At 46.0% G+C, this 22,826-nt stretch overlaps 1 protein-coding gene across 4 annotated transcripts in view; it reads right to left on the reverse strand.

Annotated features, from left to right (window-relative positions):
* Window positions 1–22,826, reverse strand: part of PAPLN (papilin, proteoglycan like sulfated glycoprotein) — a 55,622-nt gene that overhangs the window by 12,063 nt on the left and 20,733 nt on the right. For 3 of the 4 annotated variants that reach the window (XM_040602479.1, XM_040602480.1, XM_040602478.1), the window contains exons 3-20: window positions 18,530–18,645; window positions 17,143–17,203; window positions 16,767–16,869; window positions 15,709–15,839; window positions 15,242–15,365; window positions 14,403–14,483; window positions 13,070–13,242; window positions 12,356–12,479; window positions 11,156–11,282; window positions 10,404–10,469; window positions 7,850–8,057; window positions 5,932–6,108; window positions 4,464–4,620; window positions 3,753–3,839; window positions 2,923–3,226; window positions 2,682–2,799; window positions 1,921–2,050; window positions 5–656 (exon numbers count right to left, since the gene is read on the reverse strand). In XM_040602479.1, the coding sequence (XP_040458413.1) occupies window positions 5–656; window positions 1,921–2,050; window positions 2,682–2,799; window positions 2,923–3,226; window positions 3,753–3,839; window positions 4,464–4,620; window positions 5,932–6,108; window positions 7,850–8,057; window positions 10,404–10,469; window positions 11,156–11,282; window positions 12,356–12,479; window positions 13,070–13,242; window positions 14,403–14,483; window positions 15,242–15,365; window positions 15,709–15,839; window positions 16,767–16,869; window positions 17,143–17,203; window positions 18,530–18,645 (2,939 nt within the window). The remainder of the gene's footprint in view (window positions 1–4; window positions 657–1,920; window positions 2,051–2,681; window positions 2,800–2,922; window positions 3,227–3,752; window positions 3,840–4,463; window positions 4,621–5,931; window positions 6,109–7,849; window positions 8,058–10,403; window positions 10,470–11,155; window positions 11,283–12,355; window positions 12,480–13,069; window positions 13,243–14,402; window positions 14,484–15,241; window positions 15,366–15,708; window positions 15,840–16,766; window positions 16,870–17,142; window positions 17,204–18,529; window positions 18,646–22,826) is intronic. The other variant, XM_040602482.1, reaches the window with a different exon arrangement.

Below are 22,826 nucleotides of genomic sequence, written 5' to 3' on the forward strand. Positions count from 1 at the left end.
TCACCTGTGCAGAGCCTGTGCTGGAAACAAGTCTGCAGGTGCCTGGTGCTCAAATCCCTCTGTCATGGAAACACCTGCTCCAAAAGCCTTGTGCCACTGCGTGCCTTCCTGGGGCAGCAACTGCTGGCTGCTGCTACTCTGCCTCTCCAAGGGCCTTGGCACTGCTGTTTCCCGCAAGTGCAGGTGGCTCAGGCTGTCCAGTCTGCTTTGCTGGGTGCCCCGGTGCTGGCTCTCCTGCACACCAGTCCTTGCCAAAGACTCTGGCAACACCTCACTTCTCCAGCTGTGCTGTCTGTGTCTGTCTCGTGTGGGGAGTGAAGCCCCGTAGGCTCGTCCTTCTTGGCTGTGACTTGCAGACTCTCTTGGGGGTGGCTGCTGCTGACCCTGAGTATCCCCTGTGTGAGAGTGGGAGCCAGCGTGCTGGCGTTGCAGGGTTCCTGTGCCAGAAGAGGGCTGGTGCTCCAGAGAACCGATGCTCACAGAATTGTGGCACGCTCCAATGCACTCCTCCTCTGAGACAAAGCTGTTTTTATTGCCGTGACAGCCACCATACCAAAACCGGTTGCACTTGCCAACGGCAGTGACAAAGTACCAGCGAGTGGTCCAGTTCGTGCAGGGGCCATGGGCACTGGGTAGCAGGCATATGACAGGATACGCTACCAAAAAGAGCAGAACAGAAGGAGATGTGAGGGTCATGAAGCACAAAGCTCCAGGTGTTTCAAGCCATCTACCTAGGCGACCTGATGGCCCTGTGGGCTGAGGGCAGGTGACAAAGTAGGACACCCGAGTTTTGCACCCACTCTGCTTCAAAACTGGGCAGCTGCTCACAGGTTTCTTTCTGCCCCAGTTTTGCCGCTGGTGGAGGGAGAACCAACCTCAGAGACATTTCTGAATCTAGATACTAGACAGATGCTTTACAGCCTTTCTCAGGGAATTGTGCAGCTGCAAGTTTGGCTCTGGGGCTTCCACTCCTGCAAGGGGCATGTGGCTGCCATTTGCACATTTCCAGTCCACAAAGCAAGTGGATTAGACCCAGTTGTGAAGCTTCACATGTTACAGAACACCCTCCCACATGTCGATATAAAGAGAAGCACAGCCTAATGTTTCTACAAACCCAGCCCTGTGCTCTGAGTCACAGGTATCACAGTTTGCCACATGCTGACAAACACTGGATGCAGGGCTGTTACTGAGGGGTCCTTTGCCAAACTGTGGCTGAGCAGAGAGGACCCAGAGAGCTTCCCCTTGCCCCTCACAGGCTGCCCAGGGCAGCCTCACAGACTGGCTACCAACCAATCTCCGTGCGATAGCAGAAGGGCAAGGCAATGCAGCAGCAACATGCCTGCGGAGGATACAGCTGGAAGCTAAAGGAGCAGAGATGCTTTTGCCCAGCAGCTCTAGTGCCCTCATAGTACAGCAGGCACTGTCTTGAACTCTACTAGCTGAAAGCATCCTTGCAGCCCTGAGCAACACCTCCACCCTTAGCAGTAGCTCTCATTCCACCTCTGTCCATGGACTGTCCAAAGGCTGAGCATGGCCCTGATTCCTCAGGGGCCCTACTTCTCCTAAACACAGGTAACTGCTTTGGAGCACTCCAGGCTGCATCAGAGTATCCTCTTGGGAGCAAACACCTTCCCCAGAAGTTCTACAGGCTGACAAAGATCACACAAGCACACTTCTGTCCAACTATCAGGAGACAACAAGAATTTCTGTGGTAGTTCACAGAACCGAACCATCTGGCTGCTTTCCTACACTCCCTCCAAGCTTCCCCTGCCCCAGGCACCCGGCAGATTTTCTTCCCAAAGAGATAATTTACTGCATTTTACAGAGAACAGAGCCTCTACACAGGAAGCTTCCATACACTGCTGGATTCTGTAGGAACCTTCCTACATTTCTAAATCATGAAGCTGAAGTATCACTTACGGTAGTTGGGCCTATTGAGACATCCTTCCCCTTGAGGGCCTGAAGCTGAAGCGACATTGTCAAAACAGCAGCCGTACACGGAACTGCGGCACTCATCCGAGGGGTGCTGCTGGGACAAGGCTTGGCTTGCCTTAAAGACAGGAATTGAAAGCCAAAAGTTAGTATGCGTACATGAGGACAGTAGCACATGCAAGGCACCAAGTCCAAGCTGTTGGCTGCAGAAGGCCAGCTGTTAGAGGAACTTCTGTTTGTTTGCTTGCCTCCTAGAGGCTTGCATGCTGCGAAGGGGTGGGCTGCCCAGCATGCTGGCTCCACCAAGCACCTCAAGCTATGAGAGGAATTACCTCCCTGACTATTTTGCCCTCAATTAATCTGCAGAGTTGAGAAACAAAGGCAATTAACAGTGACCACGTTTTTCCCATTTTTCCCCTAGAGATTGGAAGGCAAGTTTCTGACCAAGAGAAATCTGATTACTCAGGATTATTTAATCAGTTCTACACAGGACGGCCTTCCACTTCTCAGACATCTCCCAACCACCCACTCTGTCCCCTGCTTCTGCTTACAGAGGATCACAGGTGCATGCCCCATACTCCATATGAACAAAGTGGGCCAAAGGGCTTGACACCGTGCCTGGAGTATTGGTTCTCCAGCATTACTGGCAGAGATGAAGTACAACAGAAACCCACAATGAGTATCACCGGAGTCAAATCTGAATCTTCACATCTGATGGACTCCTAAATGCAAAGAGGTTTTGTACTTACTGTTGGAGTGGCTGCAGTGGGCTGATTTCTGCTCACTTGAATGTCACGGTAATTTTGTGGGCATCCCATGTTGTTTGGACCCTGGGCAGCCGATACTCCATCAGGACAGCATCCATACCTACAGACAAAAGGGCTGCAGTAGTACCTGACCTGCCTGGCTCAACAGGCACAGGCTGTAAATTTCAGTAAGCCCCCAGGAAAGGCAATGCCTCCCTGCTCAGGACTATCTACTTCCAGCTACCTGTTTCGGTGGCAGGTGCTGAAGGGGCAACCTCTCCCCAGAGGGCCCGAAGCCAGAGTGTGCCCGTCTGGACAGCAGCCATGCGGGCTTTGATGACAGTCCTGAGAGCCAGTCCCTGCAGCGGGGTGCTGAGAGGAGCTGAGCTGATAAGAACCCGATGAGCGTGACGGTGATTCCCAGCGAACAGTCAACAAGTTGATTCCACGGTCCTTGGTGGATGGGGTGTGGTGATTCCCAGAGGTACTACGGATCATGGAGCTCCCAGGGAACATCCTTTCATCACCAGAATCCAGGGGCAGAACTCCTTAAAGCATGCAGGTAAGCATCAAAATCTGGTCAGGTTTCCTCATCTCTGCTATCTTTTACTTTCCCAAGGCTACAGGGCAGGCTTTTCTGCATCAGGGTTTCACCTGAGTGTGTGTCTTTTCGCCCACTCTTCTGGATTTGGGTGTCCTGTGGTTCTTTGCTCACTGCCCTAACCATTCTTTCTGCTCTCCCATAAGAACATTCTGCCACACTACCGTGGTCCACTCACATCATCCTTTCTTCTTCCTGTGATCTGCATTGGGCAGCATTTCTCTCAGCCAACACCCAAGTCATGCTGCCAGAACCTGGGATCTATACATGGTACAGTCTCTTCTACATGGACAGATTCAAATACTGCTCACTACTATTGGTGTAAAAGAACCTACACTTTGTCCCTGGCTCGATGAATTTCTAGAAGCCCATGAAAAGAATGAGAAACGAAGAAAAGGAGGAACCTTCCCCTGCCACATCCTATTTCAAGTCCACCATCATCAAAAACCCAAACTAACAAAATCCTTCCAAACCTGTGGCAGGGCTGTTTGGGTTGTAACGTGTCAGCAAGGATTGGCGGGTGACATCATATCCCATAGTGTCTTGCATACTGGGGACCTCTGGAAAGACACATACACAAAATGAGTGCAGTTCATTCAGCCCTATGTTCCAATAATTGCAAATGCATCCAGGAGTCAACAGGAGACTAAAGTTGATGAAAATGTTTCTCTTTTCCTGGAACAGCTGCTAGGCAGCCATTGGATTCAATTGGACTGTCAGGACAGCAACCTGTGATGGGCAAGCAGACAAAAGTCAGCATTTTAGCGCTGGCAAGAAGACTAGACACAGACAGCAAGCAAAACCTTCTGATCAATTGTGCCTCCTCTACAGCTGGTCCACAGAGGAATGAGGGTTGGCTATAGTTTTTAGCTACTGAGCCTGCCCAGGTTGTCATCCTTCTTGACTGGGAGTGCTGGGGTCAGTCCGCAGTGCACACTGGGACAGAGCCATCATGGAATACTGAACTAAAAATGGACACACACCAATGTTGTTCCCAAGCCTGTTACATACATTTCAAACAGCACAGGTACTGGGACCCTGGAGATGACATGGTTATGTGCACAAAACATAAACACGCAGGATGGAGACAGGCAGGCAAAAAGCAGAGAACGTAAGATGGTACAGAGCTGGGAATTTCTACTCCTAAACAAAAGCATCTTAGGAGAAGCAGCAACACCACTCACGCTGTGGCAGGTAGCAGGGCTGCATGTTGCAGCTACCCAGGGTGGCTGGTTTCTGTGGCTGGATAGCTTTGCATGTCTCAAGACTGTAGAATCTGGAGTCGCCGTCAGCACAGATGACTTGGCGTGTCCGGATGCCTGAATTGCAGCTCTTTGAACACTTGGGCACAGAGACAAGGCAAGTGAGCAGGCAGCAGAGGCTGAATGCAGAAACCCCACAGATCAGAACTGTGAAACAGCTGCATGATTAGCTGCAGGCTGAGCACAGCTTCCTCCACCAAGACAAAGCAAACAATATTTCAGCTGGATTCATCTGAACAATCAGAAAACCATACTTTAAACCATTTTACAGTGTTGCACCCAGCCCTGAAGCATTAGGCTCTGAGCCATGCTCAGCCTGTAACATCCAGATGAGCTGCTGTTAACCACAGTGGCATTGGCAGGGAGCTGGAGCGAATTGTTTCAGCCTGGCCTGAAGTCAACTCAATACTACGGGGGTCCACCAGCTGTGAGAGGGTCAGTTTTGAACTACGCATTCAAGAACAACAGTTTACTATGGGAAAGCAAACTGGTGGCTTTCTTGTAAGCAGCTAACTGGAATTCCTCTCACTGGAAGTTGCAGACGAAAAGGGAGTAATGAGCAGTAACTCAAGGGAGGGGAGAGGATGAGGTATCTTTGTAACACCAGCTCGTGGCAAGCTTTACAAACATTGGGAGAGTATTTCTCTCTCTTACTCAGATGCAGGTGGGAGTTCTTCTGATATCGAAAAGTCAGGGGCTAGGAAAGATCAGATTAAGGTATGCGGCATCTTTTGCTGTTATTAAAACTTGGCCCACATCTCATGAAGAACCAGATGTAACATGTTTTAACTCAGAACAAGCTGGTCTGGCTAGCACAGAAGGGAAAAAAGCATGTTTGGAAGTCACCTGATGCATTACATCTACCCCTACTTCCTCCCCACGGCACTTTTCCCAGGTTGAAAACAGTCTGGCTCCCTCCACAAAGACAAGACTAATCCAGCTGAAGCACAGTTTATCTGAACAATTACAAAAATGTACTTTAAACCATATCACCAAATGCAATGACCAGTCCTGAAGCCTAGAGCTCTAAGCCATACTCGGCCAGAGTGCTGCTCTGCTATTCACAGCGACGGAGCAAAGAATTGGGAATAAGCAGCAAGAGTGGATTGTTTCAGCTTATTGGCTGCATTTTGCCACTGCCACTGAAACTATAATCCCACCCTCAGAAGGATTTATTTTTGTAGCAGCTGCATACAAAGCAGGCAGCAGATTAACTGGAGCATTACTAGTGCCAGTTACAATGCAACTGTGAGCCAAGGGATTGGTAATGAAGCAGCAAATGCTCCCAGTCCCAGCCAGCATGCAGACTGCGCAGTTCAAATAAAGCTTGTGTGTGAGGAGCACAGCAATATAATCAGTTATTTCCAAACCATGAAAGTGCGATGCTCACCAGGCCCCAGTCTCCAACATGCCAGCCGATTTCCTGGATGCAGTTCTCCTTAAGACAGGGCTGGGTGGCTGATGGCTTTGGCTCCATTAGGCAAGCGAAGTCCTGAGCCTGAGAGCCCTGCTGCGTTCTGCAGGTGACTGTCCGGGTCTGAACCCCTTCCCCACAGCTGGCTGAGCACTGCAGAAAGGGACCCAACAATTACAAGGAAGCACCTGGTTTCCTCTTGCATTTCTAAGCTGTGCTCCCTAGCATTAGGGCAGAGCACCATTCTGAGATTGCCTAAAACAACCAACCATCATTAAGATCATCTTCTGGGATGAGTTAGCAGAATAGTTGTTTATACTGTAGAAGAGACAATAAGGCATGGTGGATAAGGTCTTGGAGATCTGGAGTTCACTGGATGATTTTGTCCTAGTCATATAATTTCTCTTGATCTCTACCAAAGAAGACATGGAGAATGATTCTGGAAAAACATCAATACTGCAGAATACATTGAGAACAATAAATGGCAGTAAATACCTGGAACCTCGTGTTGTTTATTCCTGATTAAAATCAGCTCAAGGGAAGATAAGACTATGTTCTTGTATTGCTCATGTCTTCTGCCTGAAGACCTTGTGCTCGATTTTTACAGTGTGGAGCTGACACACAACTGCTATATTAGTAACTGGTTTATGACATTTTCAGTCCCTCTTAAATTCACAGTGGTGTTTCGTGGAAACCAGCCTACTTCTCCATGGATTAGCAAGGTCTCTTACAGACAGTGTTAACTTGGGACAGTCTGGTTTACTTCAGATTAGCTTCCCTGCTGAATTTCAGCCACTCATTTACTAGAGTGACTCTGTATCTCTGAGAGTACACGAAACACAATTGCTTCTGAGAATCCTGGAATGAATCACTTCATCAGTTTGTCAGAACACAACACTTGGTGCCTTCCCCAAATGCTCTTACTCCACAACCCTGAAGTCATCTCAGTATTTTACCTCATTTAAAAAAAAAAAAAAAAAAAAAAAAAAAAAGACAAAGGACTTTACATCTACATTATCATGCCTCAAAGTTGCATTTTATGCTGCTGCACCAGTCAAAGTATCAGCATAAGATCGTAAGTCAAATGTTGCAAGCATGCATGTATTTCTTTTAAAAGAGGAAAATTCACTTGTGCTTTAGGGACTGAGTAGACACTACCTTTACATTCCAAGCCCTTGGAATGTAAGATGCCTTCTAAATACCTGGCTGGCAGCACTGAGCACATACAGTTTGAACAGTTTCCTCTCCTGGAGATATAACGCACACAGGAATCAAAAATGAACCTCACAGCTGTGTTTGGAGAAGCCATGCACTGGCACACACCAAACAGCAGGTCACCAGTGTTTCAAGAGTATCTTGCTTACTGACTGCTGTGATTACAGTACTGCTGTTTGGGGCGAGTAATGCTGAGGCAGCAATATGCACAGAAATAAATAGCACAGGCAAGAGCCATGAGATCCTGTTTTACAGAGGAGGGAGCATTACTGCACATCATCAGCTGATCAGCAGCTCTCGTGCTTCACCCTCCACCTTCACCAGCCCTGACTGTGAAACTCTGCCAGTGCCAGGTCTGGTGGATCTGATAAAAATACAGGAGTGGGGAATGGACTGGCAGACCAGAGAAGAGAGAACATACAATGAAAGATGCAGAGGTGCAGGGGCACGCGCAGTTCTGGGGAATAGGAATGTGTTTATAGGAGGACACAGCTGCTAGCTAGCTGGACAACTTGTTTGCAGGACTGCAGGGACAAGTCCTATACCTCTGCATGCCACCTATCCAGGGACACACACCTTTTACAGTCCCAGAAAAGAAGCCTGGCTCTTCACCCCCAAGCTTTGGCAGATCCTCCTTCAGTAGGTGCCAAGAAGCAGTAACTCCACCGCAGAAACTCACCTCTGACCAGGGCCCTGGGATCCAGCTCGCACACTGCCTCATGTTGCAGGGCTGACTGCTGCGCGGCTGCTGTGCGAAGGCCATGCACTCAGCGTCGTCCACCACCCCTCGGGAGCTCTGACCATCAAATGCCACACAATAAACGGAGCGAGTCTGGGTGCCCCCACCACAGGTAGCTGAGCAGGGTCCCCACTCCCCTGTCTTCCACCTGCAGGTTGCAGAACCAAGCAAAAAAACTTGTAAGCCCAGCTAAACCACCCAGAGACACAGGGGAGGTCAGTGCTGTGTCCCTGTTGTAACCAGATAGGGAAAACGTCCCTTTGCAGAACAGAGTCAGAGGCAAGTTCCCATTTGACCAAGCATGGCCCAGCTTAATTGGCAATGCAGAGCATGAGTCCCACTCCAGAGGCAAATTCCCAACTACAAAACCCTTGTTCCTCTGGAAGTGCAGAGCTCTCCCTGAGGGGGAAGATTTCTCTCCATGGTTTTGGTCTCCTGATGCCTGCAAAAATTCATCCCTGGAATGGAACGTCAAAGAAAAAGAAAGAAAAAACAGAAAACAATCCCAACCAGCTAAAAGAAAAGTAATCCGTACGAGCCTTATCACTCATTATGCTCCAGCCATTATCAGAAACAGTAAAACCAAGCCAAGACCTCACTCTGCATGCAAACCATGCCAGACTCTCAGAGTGCTTGTGAACTTTTCACTGACAGCCAGCAGAAAGCTGGTTTATTCCTCCTGTTAGCCAAATTCTCTAAGAGCAGCACACACAAAAAGGCCCCAAAAACTTTAAATAAGATTTTGTCCTGTGTTTGGTTGCTGAAGTTGTCGTCAAAATACCCTTGCTAATGGAAGGGGGAATGTCCACAAAACAATCTAATTGTTTCTATACTAAAATCCCTGCCCCTGTTCACTTCTGTGGCTCAGAGCTGCCCAGGTAGCTGGGAGCACAGCTTACATGGTCTGGCTTCAGAGACAACATAGAATCACAGAATGGTTTAGGTTGGAAGGGACCTCAAAGGTCATCTACTTCCACCCCCCCTACCATGGGCAGGGACACCTTCCACTAAACCAGGTTGCTCAAAGCCCCATCCAGCCTGGCCTTGAACACTGCCAGGGATGGGGCATCCACAGCTGCTCTGGGAAGCTTGTTCCAGTGCCTCACCACCCTCACGGTAAAGAATTTATCCTAATATCTAATCTAAATCTGCCTTCTTTTAGTTTAAAACCATTCCCCCTTGTCCTATCGCTACAGGTCCTACTAAAAGATGATGCTTCATTCCCAACTCCAGCAGGCTGTGCAGTCAAAAAGCACTGGTGGTAGAGGGGGAGCATCATGGTGATCTGCTTGTCAGCTGCTACCTCCCCTTGCAGTCAGGTAAGCCCCAGCCAGGGTGTGAAGGCAGTTCATATTTTCTCCCCTAGCCTTCAGCTGCTTCCCTGATCTGCCCTCACGACTCACCCCGAAACTGTGTTTCAGCCAGCTAATTCACATTCATACCCTACCAGAAACTCCACAGTGGACTCAGCCACGTTCATCTCCTTAAGATACCATTCTTTATTGCCAAAGATGCAAATATCAGCCCAAAACTCAAGGGCATTTGCTATAAAATAAGATGTTCCCTTTAGAAAGGAAAAAATTACAGCAAGTAGAAGCCACTTAGAGTGGTGTGGTTGCAGGGTTAAAAACAAATTCATTGATCAAAATTTTTCAGTAGCTCCAGTGGAAATAATCCCCCTCCCCAACTGTGTTCTGCCTCCTTTAAAGCAAATGTACAGTTCTGGAAAGGCTGTATCAACTGGATGGGCTCACCTACAACTTTCTTCAATTGCCAGTCAAGACGTCTTCTCTGACACTTGTTTCATTTCTTTTGTAAGACAAGGCCAACCACAAGGCTGGGACTCTCATCAGAGGGCAAAGAATTTCAGCTCCTAAGCTATTAGCAGCTGGGACACAACTGTTTTGCTTTTGATTATTTTTTTTTATTTCTCATACCTCAGTGTGCATTGTAAGTATTCTATCTGTCACATCCCTGTACTCATCAGTTTCTAGGCACTTTTCTGCCTGCTCCAGGGCCCATGCCAAAGAAAGAAGAGCTTTTAAGAAACTCTGAGGCTTTTGTTACGGCATGCTAGCATCCTGGCCAACGTTTCAACCGTTCAATCCATCATGCTCTCTTTTCCTTTCTGTTCTTTTATTTATCTTGGTAAATCAAACAAAAATATTCCAGAACATCTCTTCATCTCCTTACCCTGATTCCAGAGAAAAAAAAAAGGTTACCAGGGTAAGCAGCCAAAAACTATGAAGAATCTGTCTTCTTCTCAGTCCCATAAGAATCAAGTTACAAGGGGCACACACACCAACTAAGCGAAGCTGCCAGCCAGCACCCTCCACCATCATTTTCATCGGCGAGAATCAAAAGCAAAGCACCACCCATTGCTACCACCAGGGCCAAAGAAGAAAGCCCCCACAGACTTCAGTGGGCAGCCAGATGGAGAGCAGAAGAGAGCAACTGCCTTCCTGTGTTTTCTGTAACTCCTTCTCCTTGTTACCTCTTCATCTGAGAGCTCCGTGCTCCACTGTGACTCCAGGCTCGTGGCAGATAGATGTAAGAAGTCCTTTATACACAGAACAAAGGATTTAAAGAACTTAAAACAAGTATCTACAGGCTACCATGTATTCAGAAACACTCCCAGGTTTCCAAATGCCCTCTCACACACAGCAGCACCCTCACAGGCCTCCACTGCACCCACCAGATACACAGGGAGACAGTTCAGGCTCTGGTCACAGCTCTGGATGCCCAAGTAAGAGCTATATGAAGCCAACTGTAAGGCTATGCCAGCAAGGGACAAGGTGGAAGTGGTTGGATACAGGGGTTTGAAAACACTGGAGAATGAAAAGATTCCAGGATTCATCTCCTTCTGAAAGCAAGGACACTGGGAATCCAGAAATGACCTCCTACTCTGTTTTTGCAGGCTCCAGTGGAAGATAATGAAAAATACAGAATCTGTTTCTTATCTCCTATATGGACTAGAAGACTGTCTTCCACAACCTTACTCTGGAAAGCAAGTTTAATTGGTCTATAAAATGAATGTAGGATGTATTGAGCCCTTTCCTTGTGCACACAGAAATGCTCATCACAGTGTTGCCATCACCACCCTCTGTATTTGGCTTCCTCTAAGAAGTGAAACACTTTCTTGGAGAGAACCCTGCTGGAGGGTAGGAGGAGAGGGTCTGTCTTTTTCTTGGTTCCAAAAGCACCTCAGGAAGAATTAAGAGCCCAGAAGAAGAAAGGAAGTCTTACCGTTTGGTCTGGGGACAAGTCTGATGGCCACATGTCCGGTTATTGTCTGGTTGTGGTTTACCACTACACATATAATCTGGATAAATTTCATTGTCTATGGTACAAAACACCAAGCGAGACTGGAAACCTAAAGAAGAAGCAAGAGAGTATCCTGATCAACACAAGCTACCCAGGACTAGGCTTGCAATGCACTGGTGTTGGCAAGACAAGTTTCTCAAGTAGCACAGAATCCATGTCTGTCCCAGCCAACCTGGAAAAGAGTCAAGTGCAGTTCTTGGTCTGTCACTATATGTACAAATGATGCTTCCCCACAGTATTGGAGTCCACTGGAAAAGTAAGAATAGTTCTGTGTAGCTGAGAGGCATTTTGCTGTTGTTTTATGCATTGAGACTCACAAGGGAAGCACCATATCCATATATTGTTCATCAAGGAACCCTGCATGATGTGTGCAGTATACAGCAGCAGAACTCGGAGCCTCCTGTTGGAAGGTCAGTCTTGTGAAGACTGGATAGGGGAGAAAAACTTGCAACTCTTGATGCATCCTACAGGATAAGAGTGCCCAGGCAAAGACAGTATCAGTACCTACAACCACAGTATGGCAAAAGCTATCAAAATGGCCACTAGGACAGAAGACCAGAAGAGGCTGACAGGAACTCTATATACTAGTCAGTTGGAGAGGGTTTTTTTATTAGGGTTTTTAGTTTTGGGATTTTTTTTTAGCTTAAAATCCCTGTCTTTGCTCATGGAAGAATTTGTAAACTGAATGTGACAAGACACTCCAGGAGATCTGACAGTCCCCCTGGAAAGAAGTAATCTTCCAGGCTATGGTAGAGGGGAATGACATGATTTAGTTACGTATGCCAGGTCAGTTTGGAAAGGGTATCTCAAGTGGTTGAAAAGTCCTGAAAAGGACATGAAGAACTGAAGCAAAACAAACCAAAGGCTGTCTAAGATGATTCTTAACAGATCCTAGTAACAAGTCTGAGGACAAAGGCATGGAAAATAAGACAGTATAGTCTTGTTACGACCCTCTCTATATGCGACCCTCCCTTGACAAAACCTTAGCTGCCAGCTGCAGATACCCGTGCTGTCTTCCAGCAGGGACCGCTGGGAGGCAGCTGCAGAGGGCAGCACGCAGTCACACTGTCTTCAGGGTGTGGATGGAGCCCGGGTGCCAGCCGCCGGGTCCTGTGCCCTTACCTCCTCCGCACTCGGAGCTGCACTCGCTCCAGGAACCATAGCTCCAGCTGTAACCCGCCGCCTGCCCTTGCACGGGCAGGTAGTACTCGTACTGTACTCCTGGGTTTGGCTCCTGGCTGATGAGCTGTGAAAGCATGGGAGAAAGTCAGAAATAGCAGCAGCACTTTCACCCTTCACAGCATTTCCCCACCGTGTCTGAGTTCGAGCTGACCTGCGCCCCTCCCGTTCAAGAAGCACTTGCTCTCTATGCTGCATTTTCTCCTGGACTCCTATGATACTCTAGAGAGCATTATTTTTCAGAGAAGGATGCATCTATCCCTCTCAGTGTCTGAAGATCCATCTGCTCCTGTAACGGTAAGTGCCATTTCGTAGCTTACGGCACACTGTAACAAGCAGTGCCCTAGAGCCTGTCCCTGCCCCAGCCCTACCTGGTACTGACTCTCATCCTCCCTTCAAGTCAGAAGCCACAGGGATGGGCAGGAAGCCAACACCAAGCCTTACCCTGCTCCTTTCTGGGCAACAGCACCAGAGCAGAAACCAGTGCTATTTCTGCAAGATGACCACTGTGGTCTAGCTTGGTGGCCTACAGCCTTGTAAGATTCCTGAGGTCCCTGTCACTTCTCCAGTCTTTCCCATGTGGTCCCCACCAACGCACTCCTGCTGCACAAAGCATGAGAGCAAGAGTGTCCGTGGGGGGCAGGCACAGCCGCTTACCTCAATGATGAGGGGTTCTGTGGTGGGACCCTGGGCATGGAGGAGCTCTGGGGCCAGGTCACCCTCTGAGCCACGGTCATAGTGCATAACCGTGCTAGCTACCTGCAGTGCTCGGCTGAAGTCGATCGTCCAGTGCCCGTTCAGGTAATACTCCCCTTGCACGTTCTTGACAGCTGAACAAACCCACAAGCCAGAGAAGAAAAGGCAGTAAATTAACACACCTGTAACCTAACACTTGGCTCCAGATACCACCAGACAGAGCCTGCTCCAGACTGCCAGGGTACTGGCAATCCACAGAGCTCTCAGCTCTGCCATTTGAACCCCAGCTCCTTTACATCAGTACTACAACCCTTTAAGTGTGGCAATCATCTAGTGTGGCAGTGTCCACCAACACAGCAAAAATTTACGTATTGAAAGAGGACCGTAAGAACTCCACAGGGATGCTCCCGTTTCCACTCAGCACTGTCATAGGTGTGGCAAATAAAGGTGACCATCATCCTCCAACAATGCTGTCCCCCTGTAAGGTTCTCTTGCCAGAGGCTACTCCACATTCAGACAGTGGTTCTTGCCAGCTTTGCTGCAGACCAAGCACTTTCTCGCTGCACAGCCAAATGCCTCCAGCATATTCCAGCCCTGTCTCTGCATTCCCCACTGTAAGTCACTGAGGCAAAGCCTATGTCAGCTTGCTGTTAAGATGTGGGATTCACATGACACTGCCTCTACGTCCACCTGCCATCATCCTGTTCATCAGACATTCCATTCAGAAAACAAAGACTTTGGTGCTGCATCCAGTTTTCTACAATGGAAAACATTCCCAGAGTGATTTGTCCAAAGCATTGGGCGATGAAAGAGTCAGAAAGCAGAAGAGTATCTGCTTTTTCCACTGGAATTTCCTCAGCATTTCTCCCTCCTTTTTGCCCTCTGCAGCATGACCAGTTTGAGCTTGTACAGAGGAATACCCAAAAGATATCTATGGGGAAAAGAAGTCCATCACAAACTTTTGGATGGCAAGAGTAGTTAGGGTTTACATTCACCAAGCAAACAGCAGAACCCATAGCCAAATCTTGCTATATCAGCTAGACTCCTTGTAAGTTCCAAGCAGGAAGTCTGAATGTGGTTTGGGTATTTTTATTCCCCACCCACAGTAAGATCACCACATGAGAGAAAATGAGATAAACCTGAAGCCCAGACAGATCCTGGTATTTAGAGAGTTTTTCCCTCTACCATACCAAGCCCTTAAGGTAAACATCCCAAAGCCCAGTATACCTGCAAATTTTAACACAACGGTTGGAATCCAAATGGACTGAAACATGGGTTCTGACATCAGTCTTACCCAGGAAGTTCCTGCTGGGCATAACCTCCTTAATTCGGATGCTTGTGGCTCCCACAGGGATGATGAAGATTTGATTGTAACCTGAAAAAAAAAAGAGGGGTTATTCAATATCTGCCTATGGATGCCACACAGTCACTCTTCTGTGCCAAAGATGCTCATGGTTTCATTGTTGCCTGAACTGGATGAACTTTATCATGGTGGCTTGAAGCATTTCAGCTGTCACTATTTGCATTCTGAATAGCTTCACCCTACACTATCCACAGATCAGTCCATGTGTGAAAAGTTCCATTTACACCTCAGAAAAGTAAGTACAGGGGTCAGTGCAAAGTCAATTTTTCAGATTTTAATCTTTGGAATTTCAGCAAGCATCATATTGGAGCTCAACACCAAAAGATTTGATCACAAGCATAGTTGTTATCTCAAAATTTTTCAAAATTAGCCAAATGCAGAAGATGCAGTCCCATTTCTAGCACGGCACTGATCCTGATGGGGCTATCAAGACACTGGACAGGGGACATTCGTATGAAGGTGGTATATAGCTATGTTCATGTGGTACATCTATAGTACCTGCTGGAGGCTGAGCAAGGAAAGACATCAGCAGCACAGCAAGCAGCAAGTCCTTCAGTCTGTACAGAACTAAGAAAGTGATTCCCAGGATAAGGCCATCAATATACTTTCTGATGCTAAAGCAGATAAAAAGCCACATGTCATACAGACATTTTGAGTGCATGGAAGTCTGCCTACAATAATCCTGTGAGCAGATGTCCCCACCAGCTCTGGTTGTAGTTCAGTTTAACTCTCTCCTTCTTACTTGCCCAAACTACCTAGATCACCTGTACCTTTGGGGAGGCTAGGCACATCAAAAGTACCCTTCACACCATAGCAGGTGCTGCCATCTCCTCCACACTGCAGGCACTTGTCCTCCTTCTTGGGAGATTCCAGCATGTTATCACAGCCAACAGCCTGTCAGAGCACAGGAGCATTTATATGAATAAACTGTAATGACAGAGGAAAGAAAGAAAAAATGTCCAGACATTGGACCGATGTAATGAGGAAGCGTGAATCTAGGGAGTCTGGGAAGTCAGGATGAGGCAGGGAAGGAGTTGTCAGAGAAAGGACAGAGTTGGCATCTTCTGCTTCACATTCAGAGACCATAGATGAACGCTGTCCACATGCTCCTCAGCACCTTGGAAACTGAATGATTCTCCTTTTTTGATGCTATTATGAAAGACCAAGTTGAACAAAAGGAAGCAACAGAAAGACTGACAGCCCAATGGTAAGTGAAGGAAGCGACAAGATGACTAACCTGACAAACTCCCTCTACACAGATGTCCCGTTTGCCAGGTTCACAGGTAGTCCCATCTACCACTGCTTCCTTGTGCCTATAGTAGAAGTTTTCTCCCTTGGGTATACAGTTTAACTCACACTTATTAGGTGCTGGTAGGAGAGAAGAAACAAAATTTATATACCATGGCTAATAGCTTGATAACACATCAGGAGCCTTGTTTTAGATCACAGGAGCAGAAACAGCGGGGTAGACCGATATTAAGTGGCAGATACTGAACAAATTTCTGGGTCACAAACTGCTGGGGGCTGAAAAGATATTCTGGTAAAGCCTCAATGCACGCAACCATTTCCTTGGGCACCTTGGCTGGCCAGTGGTGGAGGGGACACATTGGGCAGATGGATATTTGGTTATTGCTTAGTAGGACAGTTCTTATGCTCCCTTGGAGTACAAGGCTTTCTAGAATGAGAACAAGTGCTGGTACAGAACACAAGGGAGCTGTTATCTTAACAGCCAACAAACAAAACTTCAATTCCATCTTGAAGTCCCTCGTAATTTGTTAAACTGTGAATGATAACATACCAAAGTTCAGAGCAAGGACCTCTGGTTCCTACACCTGCCTCTTGTGAGATGACTCCTCAAGAAAGCATGGGATAACTGAAAGAGATTTCATGTCCTCTGAAGGACTCATTAATTATATGCATTTGTTTCTCCTGTGCCCTGCTAATATTCTTTTGCCCATATTGAAAAATACGGCAGAGCTTCTGCTTCTCTAATACTTTAGGACCTAGCTGCAACCAGTTCCAGCTTTCTTGAGCAATATTTCTGAAAGAATGGCTGTTACAAGAGACAACTACGTATTGCTGCAATGACAGCTGTCTCTTGGCCCATGCATCCAGTGTCTTCCTGGGAGCAATGCTTTGCTGCTGGCAAAAAGATCTTTTGCACACCACTCTCTGCCCCCAACTCCAGCTAAGGAAGTACCCTACAAGGATACTACAGTCAGGAACGTTACAGCCACTTCAAAACATATTGTCGATAGTTAGGGATGAAGTGCAACTCTACATGTTTATCATTACCTCCATAATATGGAAGCCACTTGTATTTCTTTCCTTGGAATTCTGTCCCATCAAACTCTGCACATTGCTCTGCCCGAAAATCCCGCGAGCCTTCTGGGCAGCTCTGTTTGGAGGAGAAAATGTTTGTATTGGGCCATTATAAAAAAGAGAAAAATTAAACATACAACAAAAATTTGGTTTTTATTTGTTATTGCTTCCATATAAAATGAGGGGCACATATTCAATATGTTTTTGAAGGGGTACTGTTGATGAACCACATCCACCAGTGATGTCAGAGAAAAAGAAACTAATAACAACTTATTACTTCTGAACAAGAATGATGTTTGTCTGGAGAAAAGGAGTAACATGCAAGCAAAACCAAAAAACAGCACCGCACCTGAATATTGCATGACCGATAGCTTTGAGTTGGTCCAACACAACTGGAAGGGCCTTCTGTCCTGAAAGACAGTAAAAACAACATGAAGCTGTCTGAAGAATACACACACACACAAAAAAATCATTTAATGGCAGACATTACAAATTGCCTTCATATCAAACATAGCATGCTTACACAGTTCCCTGAAACAGCAAACTAACTAAAATGCACTCCTTTTCCATTAAAGCAAGCTTGCATCTTTTAGTGCCTTTTTCTGCTATGGTTTGTATTCTGGCATGAGTGAGCCACACACCACGAATGACTGCAATATAGTGCTTCAGGGTTACGTTTCAACTACATAACAGAAGCAGAGCTTTTAGTCCTTTGTCCACCAGCAAACAGTCGAGGTGTCCATACCAGAACCAGCAACATGTTACGAGCAGCAGAAGGGCAGTAGCCAATTCAACAGGTAGGCACATCATCTATCATGCTGCTCATGTCCATGCTAGGTTCATTAGTAGGAAGAGCTAAACATGCAGGTGAAAGTGTGCAACACCATCATTCCAGTCAAATTACTCCAGCTGAGAATTACAGAGAGTAACAGTTACGGAAGAAATTGATCTGAAATGCCAACCAATGGCTAATATCCAGAATTTCTAAAATGAAGAGACAGGCCTCCAGGGATTCTGGCAGGTGTATACCATAATGGGCAGCCTTCAAGAGACCTTTCTTTCTCCTGGGTGGGAAGCAGCAGAGCTCCGTAACTCTGGATTCTTCTATTTAAAAACCCACTCTCATTTCTCTAAACATAAAGAGGCAGTTTTTTTCAGGATATTGTTGAAAGTCTGACTTTCCCACACCCACCCCTCTTTTCTTTGTTATCCACAACAATATCTCTAAGGTCTGTCATTCCCAGCTGGTGTAGTCCCACTCATCATCCTTACTGAACTTAACCCAGATGCAAATGAGGTAGCACAGTGTTAATGCTACTTGAGCCAAGTCCGCTCTTTCATTTCTTCTGGAGCAATTTACCTTTCTGGTAATCACAAGCCTGAGAAAATCTTGGCACAGTCACCAGCTCTCGGCAGAGAAACCTACTGCTCTGGACTGTTCAACCTCTTCCTCAACTGAACAGCTGCTGCCATACCCATCACCTGATTGCACAGCCTCAGATCTCACCCAGAAACCAAAGGAGCTGAAGCAAGGACGTGCTGAAGAGAGCACTATTCAAAACAGCAGTGACAAGACTGAAGCTGAGGATCATCTCAAAGTGAACTCAGGTCACTTATTCCGCTGGAGTCAAACACTACGTCATTTTTGTTCTAGATGCATATCGGAATATAAGTGCAGGAGCTCAGTAACAGAAAAAAAAAACATTTAAAGAAAATAAAAGGAGGTTAGCCCTCACCTTTGGGAATAGCAGTGCCGTTGCCGAAAGCTGACTCCACCACCACAGCTCCGACTGCACTTGCCCCACTCACCCCAGCTCCCCCAAACATCAATCTGCCGTTTCATCTTGTGGCCCTGTAAATAAAAAGCACACAGATGTACCAGACAGACATGGCAACACAGGAAAAAAACAATGAAAATGAAGCAGAGCTCCTATGTGTTGTCTCGCAAAAAAAGATTGTCTCACTGGACTGTATCCCTAGTATGAACAGTGGCAGAGAATAATACATCAGAAACGTCAAGCCTCTAATAACTAGGAGTATTAGCTTCCTGAAGCCATATAGCACATTCAGCTTTATAATCTCCCTTAAACTGTCACTGTTTGCCTATTCACAGAATCTCAGAGCTTTTGAATAACCATCTGAAAGAGGATAACATCATCTCCCCCTCAGCAAGGCAGCAAAGGTGACTCATTACTTCAGAGATTATGAGCACTGTCACTCCACACCAGATCAATAGAGCCACTTAATCCCAAATCCTTGGCTCCAAGCCAGATACTTAAAAGAAATAAGGAAGCAATAAGGAAACCCCAATTTTTACTGCAACAGAATTTCATACATGGACTTTTTCCCCCTATTCAACTGTGTCCAATGGTGAGGTCAAGGTCTGGACCATCATTAGGTACAGCCTTAATTTTGTGTTTAGAAAGTCTGAATGGATGCTGGCAATAAGTATGATAGTATAGACAAGAAGTTACAAGTGTAATGGAACCAACTAAAATACGTTGTCTTAGAAGCACATGGAATACCCTATTTTCAGGAAAAAAGGGCCTAATGCAGCTGATGGGATCCACATACAACAGGACACAGGGGGTTAGTGGGAAGAATAGCAATATCCTGAGAAAAAAGTATAATTGCAAGATGCAACAGGATTAATTCTGCTTGGGAAAAGAAGGTATATGCAGGGTTACACAGCAAGTGATGCTGTGAAAACGGGGTTTGCTGTGCAGCTGCACCTGTAGGGCAGTTTATGTATATATGTTTATATTAGTATATGTTTATGTATATATTTTACAACAGAGAAGGTAATGTATACCATTTGGACACTTAGACATGGGGTAGTGGAGAGTGGGCAGGTAGAGAAACAAAAGTTCAAAAAATCATTGAGATGTAGTCTAATTTCCTTCCACGCACAGAGTATCCCACAAAATCTACATGACCCCTAGGTATGGGTCCCAATCCAGCCTCTAGTTCCACACAGCCTCTTTTGACTTGAATGCAGCACACCCTGCGTTCCCATCCTCAATGTTTCCCTGCTCGTGCTCTGTTTCCATTCCTTCCTGTTGTCCTTTCTGCATCCTCATATAAGCTCTTCCCTGATGATCACCCAGCTAATAAGTGCCATTGTAAGGGTTCTCTGCTGCAGCGGAGGAACATGGTAGAAATGGAGAATTTCACCATAGCAGGGACATTAACCCTACTCGCAAGCACTCTCCACCCACCCAGGTCACTTCCCAAGGCCTACAGAGAAGGAACAAGCTCCTCACTGTCTGTCTCACTGCTTACTAAAGAGCCTAATTTTCACTTAACTACTAACTGCTTTTATGTAAGACATCCAGCTCTCTGCTAGAAATAGGAGCTAGCCTAATAAATTATCCAGTGAATCCAGCTCAGGCAAGATCCATGGGTTAATCCTCCCTTGTCATTTAAAGTTTTTCTAATTTTCTACACATGCTCCCTGACTGTATGTCCCTGACTTACGGTCTTGTTTCTCTCCCACCCTCTTTTAAGGAATAAATCCCTGCTGCTGGCAGAGCAACAGTTAGAGGTATTAGCCAGTCCTATTCAGCCACATATTATCAAATTACCCACAACTGTCTAGCTGCAGAGTCACCCCAAATTCTTCCTGCCTATTACCTATATTGCTCTAATGTAAAACACTTTCTTTCTAGCCCATGCTATTTGATTTCCTTCATGCAAGTTTTGTGCAATCGTTTAATACCTCTGCAAGCAAAATCCTTCAGGACAAGTTTTCTGGTTGAGACTGTTTGCCTTTGCCCTGCTCACCCAATGGCACTACCCAGGTTACAGCCACTTCTACATACCTTCTCTCTGCCAAGTCAACATCTCCCTGACCCCTTGCCAAATCCTCCTTTCCCATTCTTCCATTCCAGATACTGAGCTCAGTGTTTGTCTTCTGCATTCTCATTTGCCTTTCTGGGAGTAATCCCATCAATAGAGTTTTACCTTTCAGCAAGGCATCTTATTTTCCCAAGTTTTTCTTTCAGACACCTAATTCCTCCCCCTGTAATCCCCTCCTCCCTTATTCTCAAAAGAATAAAACATGCTACCACTCTGTTTCTCTCCTGTCTTATTCTTCTATATCAACTGACTGATTTAGGAGCAGTATTAACTCACCCTGGAAACAAGGGACCTTTCAGTCAGCATAAGGGAGTAGAAAACATGTAGATAAAAATCCAAAGGAAGAGCATTTGAAAGTCAGATTACTGGAAGGCAATTAGGACAGAAAGCCCTTCCCTGACTCACACACCAACCTGATAAATATTCCAATATACCTCCTATAGAAGTAGCATTCTTTATTCCTTCTATAGGGAATAAAATCTGCAGGGACTCTTTGTTGTAAGGCTTACACGTTGCAGAGTGCAGGAACAATCATTTTCTCAGTATCACTCCATTTATGTATACCCCAAAAGGAGCATCATCCAGAAGAATCCTCCCAAAGCTGTGTAGTGTTACAGAAACATTTTAATAGGGACCCAGCTCCCACATTCAGAAATCTGTGCACAGACCTCATTACTTCAGTAACTGCATGCATGTGTACACAGGCAAATATAAAGCTGTATATTTATAATAAATAAGAGATGTATTATTATTATGTACTCTGATAACAAGATGTTTTTAGATGCTGTCAGCTAGTTTCTACTCCAAAAGCTTCTTTCTGCTCTCTCAAGACTCTGGAATGCTTTTATCTGTTGTCAGCCAGTACAACTAAGTCCCAGTCCCTCCTGGACCCCAGAAGTAAAAATCTACAAACTTCATCACTGTTACCAATTCATTTGGTTGCATTCCTCCCTCACTTCAGTTTAACATGCACACAAGAACACAGTTCCTTTATCTGCATTAAATATATATTTTAATGTTTCAGGCAAAGTGAGAGAAAGCGTACAACTATCTTATTTGATTTCTAAAAACTCCATAAAGAACAGTCCGTTAACTGTCCCAACTGCTCTGCCTAGTTTTACTGCCTGTTAAGACAACAGAAACACATACCTTCTGGGGATATTGATGATGTATGTGACCCTGGCTCTACATGCTCTCAGTGCTTGTTGCTAAACAGGTTGCTGTGGTATAAAAGTTTAGAAGGCCAGTGATTTCATTTCTGCAAACACTGCATTGCTTTCATCACTTCCTAGAAAGATGCATTGCTGATGTAGCTGCAGCACTTGCTGTTATCGGGCCAACTGTATCAGATACAACCAGCAAGCAAAAAAGCTGCACCTCTGAGTCGCTAGAGCTCCAGACTTCATCTTTAAAGATAATTCCAGTATGCATCAGACACAAACAAAAGAATTCTGGAAAAGGGTCCTAGATAGCATTACCATGTAATATTTATTTTATATATTATATATATGACACATGCACTGGAAGGGGAGTTATGAATGGTACTTGACTCAGAAAGACAGAAGATGTTGGCAGTATGTAGCAGTACTTTGAAAAGGGGACTTGAAAGACTTCTCAGTCAGTCTAGTGAGATCAATAGGAAATTACACATGGGAAGAGGGCTGTGCTACCCAGACAGATGCACTGCAGGCATGTAGTGAGCCACAAATTCATATAACCAAATGCAGTGATTCAACATGAATAATTTCCTAGTGCCTTGTTGCAACTCAAATACAACTCAAATACTAGCAAGCTATCAAAGCAAACATCAATTTACTACACAGTCCAAAGTAAGCAGTGAAGGTCTGCAGTCACAGGCCCAAACAACCTAAATCCCAGCCAAGTTATTACCCCTAGTCTTTGCCTTGCTCCTTGGGCGCCTTTGAGGGCCTATAAGATAGTCAGTCTGAATTATTCTGTGATTCTTTGTGCTGCCTTTCCAGACTGACAAGCAGCAAAAAAACCATCATGTTACACCACCCCAACAGTCGCTGCTCAAAACAGATGGCAACCGATACCCACACTATGCCTGAGAGGTTTTGGACAAGGCTAGTGCTTGCTTTTAGCCCAGTGGGTCACATAGCTTTGCTCCATTGAGCTGCAACTGATGCACCTTTTTGGACACTGAGAAGTTGT

The sequence above is a fragment of the Falco naumanni genome, chromosome 7 (assembly GCF_017639655.2).
Source record: "Falco naumanni isolate bFalNau1 chromosome 7, bFalNau1.pat, whole genome shotgun sequence".
In the NCBI taxonomy this organism is placed as follows: domain Eukaryota; kingdom Metazoa; phylum Chordata; class Aves; order Falconiformes; family Falconidae; genus Falco; species Falco naumanni.